The sequence below is a fragment of the Physcomitrium patens genome, chromosome 21 (genome assembly GCF_059467195.1).
Source record: "Physcomitrium patens ecotype Gransden chromosome 21, ASM5946719v1, whole genome shotgun sequence".
Taxonomy (NCBI): Eukaryota; Viridiplantae; Streptophyta; class Bryopsida; order Funariales; family Funariaceae; genus Physcomitrium; species Physcomitrium patens.
Window position 1 is genome coordinate 6788634 of NC_143430.1, and position 9816 is coordinate 6798449.

The 9816-nt window shown below is 42.3% G+C and overlaps 2 protein-coding genes across 2 annotated transcripts; both read left to right on the plus strand.

Annotated features, from left to right (window-relative positions):
* The first annotated feature begins 3088 nt into the window (after window positions 1-3088).
* Window positions 3089-4997, plus strand: LOC112274251 (mitochondrial carnitine/acylcarnitine carrier-like protein). The gene is made up of 3 exons (XM_024503572.3): window positions 3089-3758; window positions 4033-4359; window positions 4476-4997. Exons 1-3 carry the CDS (start codon window positions 3425-3427, stop codon window positions 4763-4765), a joined length of 951 nt encoding a protein of 316 aa, XP_024359340.1. The 5' UTR covers window positions 3089-3424; the 3' UTR covers window positions 4766-4997.
* Window positions 4998-7247: 2250 nt separating this feature from the next.
* LOC112274252 (fructose-bisphosphate aldolase 1, chloroplastic) lies at window positions 7248-9159 on the plus strand. Its single transcript, XM_024503573.3, has 4 exons — window positions 7248-7525; window positions 7727-8106; window positions 8197-8557; window positions 8695-9159. Exons 1-4 carry the CDS (start codon window positions 7364-7366, stop codon window positions 8971-8973), a joined length of 1182 nt encoding a protein of 393 aa, XP_024359341.1. The 5' UTR covers window positions 7248-7363; the 3' UTR covers window positions 8974-9159.
* Window positions 9160-9816: the final 657 nt, after the last annotated feature.

Here is a 9816-nt window from a genome sequence, read left to right on the forward strand (position 1 = left end):
CATCCAGAAGGTTTTCATGGTTTTCAACTATCCAAGCATCAAATTTTGCCGGAATATCGCCGAATGACCGTGATGACAACCCAAATTCTTCAACTAGCCCCAACGATGCTAAAACCAAATCAACAGCTGCTGCAAAACGCTCTCTGAATCTACTCTGCGAAGCCATATCAGCGGACCCAGGCTCCTGAATCAGTTGCCTTTCTGATGGTGTGATGAGAAGCTCATCTATTACGGTGGTGAACAATTCGTAAAGCACCCCAATTTTGCCAATTTTTTTCTAAACACAAGCAACTGAAAAGCCAACAAGCGATGCAAATCGATCACAGCCATGAACGCAACAGTACCGAGCTTTCCCCTCAAAGGTGTTCAACAAAAGGGAAGGATGTAGATGTGCTCAGAATGTTACCCACGCCAAGGGATCCCATCACACACCCAGTCACAAGTGAAGACAAACCGATCTACACCATCGTGCAAGGTTGACCCTGCGGTGACATGGTCTTCGATGGTGCTTTTGGTGGAACCCTAAATCAGAAATGCCACAAACATCGATGTCGACGAGGTTATACCTCGACCAACGCCCGCTCACCACCACCACCATCACTACAGCGTGTCCGATGGTTCCTGCCCAGCAAGCACTTCGAAACATGAGTATCCAAACAGATTGCAACATGGGTCAGGTGCGTTGCCAAGTCAACAATATCAAGCTGATCGATAAACCCTTTCAACATGAAGGGCAACATGAGCTAACTGTCACTGAATTGTGATCTGGTTCAACTCTATCGTGATCTGTAGACGAGAATGTAATTCATGAATAGACAATCTGATCTGATGAGCTTTTCTAGACGGTTAGCGTGTAGCATTTATTGTCTGTTTGTTACTCAGATCTGGTGGAGTGTTTAGTCGTTGTCTACTAGTCTACGCTTGTTAGATGCTGATCGAAGTGAGCTCACAGTTTGATGTGTGATGCGTTCGCAAAGGGCAGGATTTGGACTTTTACTATGAGAAACAGTGAGAGGCAGCGAGATGGAGAATGGAATTATTTAAATCTGCCGCAGAGTTTGGAAGCTAATTGTCCTCCTTGGATTAATACAGTTGGTTGTTTCCTTCCTGCAATTCATGTCAATTCATGAATTGTTGGACGTGGCTGTTTATCATTCTCAAATCTAGATTTGACACTGAACATTGGGCTAATTATCTGCTTTTTTACGTACTAATTTAGTCACGACAAGAGTAGTGTTGGATTAGTATCTACACAAGTGTAACCTTGAATCAAATCCTAAATCTTCACCATGATGTATTTAAATTTTTAAAAAATCTGATTTAGTTTTTATTTTACGTTTTGAATGTCTCAAAGTCTTGTCATATGACACATTTTAATCATTCAAAAACTACTGTTTTTATGTTTTGACAGTTGTATATAACATATTTAGATTCAAGCTATTGTTTACATGACTATGTATAGTAATTTCACTAATCTACGTTGCCTTAATTTATTCTTTTATTTGTCATGCGTCAACCTAGACTTTTAAACTTGATTTTCATTTTAAAATGTTACAAAGTTGAAGTTTTCTTAATATGTGAATATTTTATTCAGCACTCAAAAAAAAAAAAAAAAAAAAAAAATCACTTAGAAAGGATCATTACCAAATCTTAATTATTTTTCAAACAATTAATTATCATACCTGGTTCATCAAAATGAAATTTTAGAACATAATCATAAGTCTGTTTTTCAAATATTCACATCAAACAAAAGACAACATTTTGCACAATTGTTGAAACTCAATACAAACTAGAGTGGTAATCAAATCCATTTAATTTGCATCTACACCTGGATTTCTATTATTTTTTATTTTTGATATATATATATATATATATATATATATGCATGCATACGCATAACCTTTACTTAAAGTTGTTAAGTTATTTCAATTTTTATGGAAACGAAATAAACTAGAACAAATTAGATTTATTGAGGTTTCAAGTTGTGCTGTGGGCATATGAAAGTTCCAACATAAGAGTTGACAATGTTGAATAAACTCAGAGCAATCACATATTTTGGGCAACAAGTTCTTTCAATCGCATGCACTGTGGTAGTAGTTAAATTCTCTGGTCGGCAAGTCTTAAAGCCGCTGATTTCGTAAACTATGACCAATTCAAGTGCAAAAACGGGCACATTGAAACTGCAGAAGTTCAATGACACAAAGATGAAAACATGTTTTAAGGGCTTGAGCTCAATAGGGATACAGAACTGCAAAAAAACAAGCATTCTCGGTGTGGAAATAGAAATTTCCGTGACCAATCAAAAGCTAATCTTGTTAACAAAACACCAACAATTTTCACTACGGCATTTAACCTTCGAAGCACCCACAGTGGACGCAGAATGTGCACAGAAGGATTGTCTCGCGCAAGCGCCACAGAATCTCATGTTGGAGCTGCGACCTTCGTGAGGCTCATCACCATTGCCACCGCTTTCCCTACCCTCGTTCAGCCTCGTAGCATTCCTCAGGCACCCATCTGTTGGACCATTCGGATTTTGGGGCTGGTGGCCGCAGAATTGGGTGTCAGTTGCAGGGATTGGCGAACAAGAGCTGGTGGACAGGATTGTTGTTACAAACAATGGCTGCAGGTATCAAAAAGACGGCACAGTTTCGAGACGATTTGGTGCCACGAAGTCTCAGGTTTTAGTTCTAAAGAGAAAAGCACAGAGTATGTGGAAACGCCTACACGCTAAAATCCGCAGGAAATAGTGTAGTGAAATTCCACATGGAGATCAACAGAGTGCAGATAAATTACTAAATTCTGGACCCACATCATCCTGCACGGTGACCACTCGTTCACACCACAGATCCCGATCCCCGGACTTGGCAGCCCCCTGTCGCACAGGCTGAGCATCAATGATGTGAATTCGTGTTCGGTGATGGATGCATGCCCCTGGAGATTTTTGCGTTTCTGGCTCTGGTTCCACCAGCCTCCTGTGTTCCGTGTCCAGCCGTTGTGGCTCATGTGGGCCAACGATCACACGACCAAGAGATCGTCTTCGCAAACTTAAGTTTCTGGTTGCGAGCACATGACGGTGTAGGATTTGAGTTTGCGTGGACTCCCTCGCCCAGTGGATTTTCATATCGTAGTGTGAAATCCTGGAGGTGGGGTGTGAGATATTTGGCGAAGTTGAAGTGGTCGCTGATGACCTTGGGTGAGAGTCTGCATTACTAGGAGGGTCGTTGCAGAGCTGATTGGTTTTCCCGCTGAAGATTTCCGTGTTGTTTCTAGGTTTTGGGAGGAAATTGGGTTCGGGTACAGAGTGTAGGAATTTTTTTGGGAGTCTGAGGGGGTGGGTACATTGTGACTGCGGTGAGTTGTGAGTGAGAGAAGGGAGAAGTTCTCTCACAAATACTCACACGCGTAGTTAAGTGAAGAGATCAGGATGTCGGACGCTGTCGCGAAAGACTTGACGGCCGGTACATTTGCTGGTGTGGCTCAGTTGTTGGTTGGGCATCCGTTTGATACCATTAAGGTGAAGCTACAGTCACAGCCAGTGCCGCTGCCTGGACAGCCGCCTAAGTACAGCGGTGCCATCGATGCAGTGAAGCAGACTTTAGCGTCTGAGGGCCCCAAGGGATTGTACAAGGGAATGGGAGCCCCTCTCGCAACTGTTGCTGTTTTTAATGCAGTCCTGTTCACGGCCAGAGGACAGATGGAGGCACTTCTCCGTGAATCCCCCGGTGCTCCTCTCACTGTGACCCAGCAGATGATCGCTGGTATGTGAAATTCTCCTCGACAACTAATTCTTGGCGAAACGTCAAAGTAGAGAGAGTAGGTTTGTGTTTTCTCACGAAGGTTGTAGACAGAGCATTCTTCTCCTAAATTAAACAACCTTGATGATAGTAGTGGTTTCTAGGAGGGTGGTTGCCAGACCCAACGATGTGCACGGAATTTCGAACTTATGATTTGACATATTATCACGTTTGTACTTACACTCAGTCACACTTACGAGCCAGACATTCTCGAACTCTCAATGTGAATTATGCGCAGGCGCTGGAGCCGGAGTAGCGTGCTCAATGGTGGCTTGCCCAACTGAGCTTGTGAAGTGTCGTCTTCAAGCTCAAAGTGCACTTGCCACCACTGTGGAGGCTCCTGTTCTTGCAGGAGTTGCCGGAGTTACTGGGGCCTCAGTTGGTACTACTGCCGTGAAGGCTGTACAGTACAGTGGCCCTTTCGACGTTGCAAAACATGTATTGAAGTCCGAAGGTGGAGTTTTTGGATTATACAAGGGACTTACTCCCACCCTCATGCGTGAGGTGCCCGGTAATGCGGCTATGTTCGGTACTTATGAAGCCACCAAACAGTATCTCGCAGGAGGTATAATTTCTACTCTTAACCCGTCAAATTACATTACCAGCTTTTCTAATCATACCGACTCTGAATTGGACAAAATTCTTATTGACTGCTTTAACTAACTTATCTTTTCATTTCAGGCCAGGACACCTCAAAACTTGGTCGAGGATCAATGCTCTTAGCTGGTGGTGTTGCTGGAGCGATGTTCTGGGTGTCTGTCTACCCTACAGACGTGATCAAGAGTGTTATTCAGATTGATGATCACCGGAACCCCAAGTACTCTGGCACTATGGATGCATTCAGAAAGATTTTTGCTACAGAAGGGGTGAAGGGCTTGTATAGAGGCTTCGGTCCTGCAATGGCACGTAGTGTTCCTGCCAACGCGGCTTGTTTTCTGGCCTATGAGTTGGTGAGAGAAGCCCTTGGCTGAGCTTCTTAGTCATCTTCTTCTGATCATTGGGAAGCCTGCCTGAGCTTTACTGACCCACAATTACACACCATATTCTTTGCTGGTTTTCATTGCGTAGTTCAGGGGGTGGTACTGTTTCCTCACTGGCCAGCACTCAATATTCAGTATCTTAAAATAGAAATACCTAGACTAATGTCTTTGTAACAAACTGGTTCAATTTCACCTGATCATCTTCCACCTTTTAGCTTCGAAACTGAAGCTTCTGTCCGGCCTGTGTGTGTGGTCCATTCATCAGACTGGGGTTAGAGAGGATTGACCTCGATGAGTTTGTGGGTTGGCTAAAACCCACACTGTTTGTATATAAATGCAGTTTCTGTATGTGCTTAGAGAACTTGTTTACAAGGTGTCAAAATCTTGAATTCCAAATCTATTTGTTGATAATTGATGAATCATCTCATGTAATGTTCACTATGGAAATATTAGAGCAAATATTACATCTACAGAATATCAGAATTTAAATGAGTACTATAGCAAACTTAAACTGGACATTCTTGAAGAATTTCATGTCTTTTTTCACTTTTTTAAGGTACAGAAATAGTTTCAAAAAATTACATTTGAGATACTTACAATATACGCAACTATCTGGTAGCTTTACCTTGAACTCTTCGTAAAACTTGTCCAAAATCAAAGAAAATACTTCTTGTCTATGATTTCTGCAACATTCCAATACGCAATCATATCAATAATCACATTCAAGTGTTTTTTTTTTTTTTTTTTTTTTTTTTCCTTCAAATTTCAGTTTCTTTAATGTTTACTCAAATTTACAGAATTTTCCATGATTTGATCTTGTAGTTTTCAGATATTACCGACAACATTGTATTTTATGTACATGACATTACATAAATGTTTATTAGTCTTTTGATGTCTCTAGAGCATGTTCTAACAATTTTAACTATAATATCTGAAAACAAATGAATAGATATATGAATATATATATATATATATATATACATATATATATGTGTGTGTGTGTGTGTGTGTGTGTGTCTATTGTTCACATACCAAAAAAAGCAATAAAAATAACACAAACGCTGAATTGCACATGCATCTAACTTTTGAATGATGAATGAGTTTTATTTTTTAAAATATTCAGTTATCCAACAATAAACACGGTATGATGGATGAAAGCTTCAGGACCTAAACAGTGTTAGACCCTCATCATTCACATGTATTTCACAAATCAAAAAACATAGAAAAGATTAAAAAATAAATAAATAAAAATAAAAATAAATCTACTATTTCAATTGATTAACTTTCATTATTATAACTTTCTAACAACATTTATAAATAGACAAGAAAAATAGATGTGAAACATTGTCAAACACAATTCAATATCAAACTTAATTGCATGTATTAAATTTGCATTTTAAGACTACATTAATTTTCATATCTGGAGTATACCATACATAATAAATTTTAATCGCTATAAACAAAAACATATTCTAAGCTACTTGATATAAAACACATACGTATTGTGTTGTTAATTTTAAAGCAATTTGTTTAAAATCTTATAACTACTACATAATCCATCAAATTTGAAATGTTTCAGTTCAATCCATTATTGGATTCTTTTCAGCACCACATGCATCGATATTTATAATAAGCACTTCAACATCAACCAAATAAAATAGGATCACATCAAACTAGAAAAATAACCTGCAGTTAGAAAATTTTCATAAAAACACCAGAGTAATAACATAATGTCATTGGAAGATACAACTTGTTGAAGAAGAAGAATGTCGACAGAGCACAATTTGTAGAAAATATCAATGTAGGCACACAAATCTGCACATAGTTTACCTCTATGTCTCAACTATATCTCAACTTCAAAACAATTTTTATATATATATGTAATGAAACCTCTACCAAAACAATTGAATTGTTCATTCCGTCACTATCTTCTCTTCTCATCAACCCACATTAACTGATCGTGGAAATTTCGTGCACAACAGGTTTGATTTGTCATTAACAACAATCCAGTAACGAGAGTTTGTGAGGAAGAAATATGAAGAAAATAGGCGAGCAAAAACATGGATTCATTGCGTGGGGATTGCGAGGTCCGTGGCCTGGCCCCCAGAGCCACAGATTTTGCTTTGCTAGAAAGCAAAAAAGAATCGAACAGCGTCGTCGCAGGGCTGGCGATGCGCCATTTCCATCGCTTCCTGGTCGATGAAAAGTGTATGTGTGAGTTTTTTTTTTTTTTTTCTTCCGTGAGGCTTTACCATTCGGGGGCCAAGGAATGGCCGCAAAGAGGGACCAAAGGCACCTTATCCTCGTCTGTCAACCACAGATGCAGCCCTGCTCCCAGAGCCGCAAATTCGTCCAGCGCCTTCATCGCCATCCTTTCCATGCGCGGTCAATCCTCTTCGCCAGGGATCTCTCACTCCTCCCGTTGTACCTAGTTTTATAGTTTGCCAACCGCCAACATTCTGCATTGCAGTTCTAGAGTGCAGCCCGGCTTTCTCCACCGGACCTCTCTTAGGGCCGATCTCTCTTCTCTTGCTCGTCTGTTCTTCCTCACGTTGTCGCTCCTCGCGAGACCTCACTGTGCTGGTTGCAATGGCCGCCGTCGGAATGACCATGTCGCTCAAGAGCAGCACTGCCTTGAAGGGTGACTTCCTGGGTGCTGCTTTGAAGCAGACCGTAGCTGCCCCCAAGGCCGCCAATGTGGCGTTCGCTGTCCGTGCCGCCGGTTACGATGAGGAGCTCGTCAAGACCGCGGTAACTGCGCTGCCCTGTTGGTTGCTAGAGTGGGTTTTTGGGACGGCTTGCTGGCATGCATCAATTGGGAATAGGATGAGTTGTGGGGATTGTGGGTAGATAGGTCGTATGTAGCAGAAATTGATATTCGCTAGTGGTTTCGGGGACGTCTGTATGCATTGATACAGTTGGGTGATTGATGAGTTCTTGGTTTACATGCAGAACTCCATTGCGTCCAAGGGCAAGGGTATCTTGGCTATGGATGAGTCCAACGCTACCTGCGGTAAGCGTCTGGAGTCAATTGGCTTGGAGAACACCGAAGCCAACCGTCAGGCATACAGGCAATTGCTGGTGACCACCCCTGGACTCGGTGACTACATTTCTGGAGCTATTCTCTTTGAGGAGACTTTGTACCAGTCGACCACCGATGGCAGGACCATGGTGGACTGCCTGAATGCCAATGGCATTATCCCTGGTATCAAGGTCGACAAAGGTCTCGTGCCTTTGACCGGATCCAACAACGAGTCCTGGTGCCAAGGTTTGGATGGATTGGCCTCGAGGACTGCTGCCTACTACAAGCAGGGCGCCCGATTCGCCAAGTGGTGAGTACACTCGGTGACCATTCCCAGTGAGCTTTTGTGTTAGGTCTTCTAGGTTCATATGTTCAATTTCTGACGCAATTTATATTCCAGGAGGACTGTTGTGAGCATCCCCAACGGACCCTCGGAGTTGGCCGTCACTGAAGCTGCCTGGGGCCTTGCTCGGTACGCCTCCATCTGCCAGGACAATGGCTTGGCACCCATCGTGGAGCCCGAGATCCTTTTGGACGGAGACCACGGCATCGACAGGACCCTGGAGGTTGCCTCCAAGGTGTGGTCCAAGGTGTTCTACTTCTTGGCTGAGAACAACGTGCTCTTTGAGGGTATCCTTCTGAAGCCCAGCATGGTCACCCCTGGTGCTGAGTGCAAGGAAAGGGCCACCCCCGAGCAGGTTGCCCAGTACACCTTGAACATGTTGAAGAGGCGTGTGCCCCCTGCCGTTCCTGGAATCATGGTAATTTTAAATACTTCTGACCTATCCTTGGATTCTGCTATACCTTGACTTCTGCCTTCAAGTGTGAGACTACCGATTGCTTGAAACGATACGTCATGCATAGAGGAACTCTAATCTGTTTCAACTTGCTTGTGCAGTTCTTGTCTGGTGGACAATCTGAGGTCGAAGCAACTTTGAACTTGAATGCCATGAACCAGAGCCCCAACCCATGGCACGTGTCTTTCTCATACGCCCGTGCCCTTCAGAACTCTGTCTTGAAGACATGGAAGGGACAGCCAGAGAATGTGGAGGCTGCCCAGAGGGCACTCCTTGTGCGTGCTAAGGCTAACTCTTTGGCTCAGTTGGGTAAGTACTCCGCTGAGGGCGAGGCTGAGGAAGCCAAGCAGGGAATGTTTGTCAAGGGCTACACCTACTAAGCAGATTCGGACAAACCCACCTTGATTTTGTAGTATGTAGAAATGAGGCATGTGTACCTGCCTGTAGATCATTATTAGTTGTCTCATGTTGCAAGAACCTGATAAGTCATCTACTCGATTAGTGTTTTTCCTGTACGATCCGTCGACTATTTAATCTAAACTTACGAGTGGAGAATTTTAACAAAATCTTGCAACTGAGTTTTTCCCCGAGCCTATCGTACACTTGCTTTGCATTTGCGTGGTCTCATGTTTCTCAGCTTTCTTCCTGTTCAATGGTAATTTGGACTGAGCATTTTCGAAATTAAGTAGGACTGATGTTTCATGAGGTACCTAATCTTTTGTTGTCCGAGTACACTTCGAATCTATGACGTTGATATACATTGTATGACCATCCTAGCATAACTACTTATGGCCTGAAGTAGAAAGACAAGAATGTAATGATGAGAATGGTTACAATGAAACGAACATACCTTTCACATTAGAATCGCAACTACTTGTAACTAAGTTGGTGATCACCTTTAAAGGCACTTGTCAAATGCACCATTAACTCTGATGCCCTCGCAGTTAACACCCATCAACACATTAGTTGCTGCTGAACATGCAGCACTGCTGTTCTCTGATAATAAACCGCACACAAGTAACAAACAAACACTATATTTCTAGAAGAATAGAAATAATGAACTTGAATGCGTACGACAAACTGTTCCAGCAAAAGTACTAACAAACTGCACATCAAAGTGAACGCTTCATGCCTGTGAACAGTCGCATGTACTGCTTTGAAAAAAAAGGATTGGGGAATATTTGTAGAAGTGTTTGTTGACTTTGTGGGCTGTTTTGTGTAGC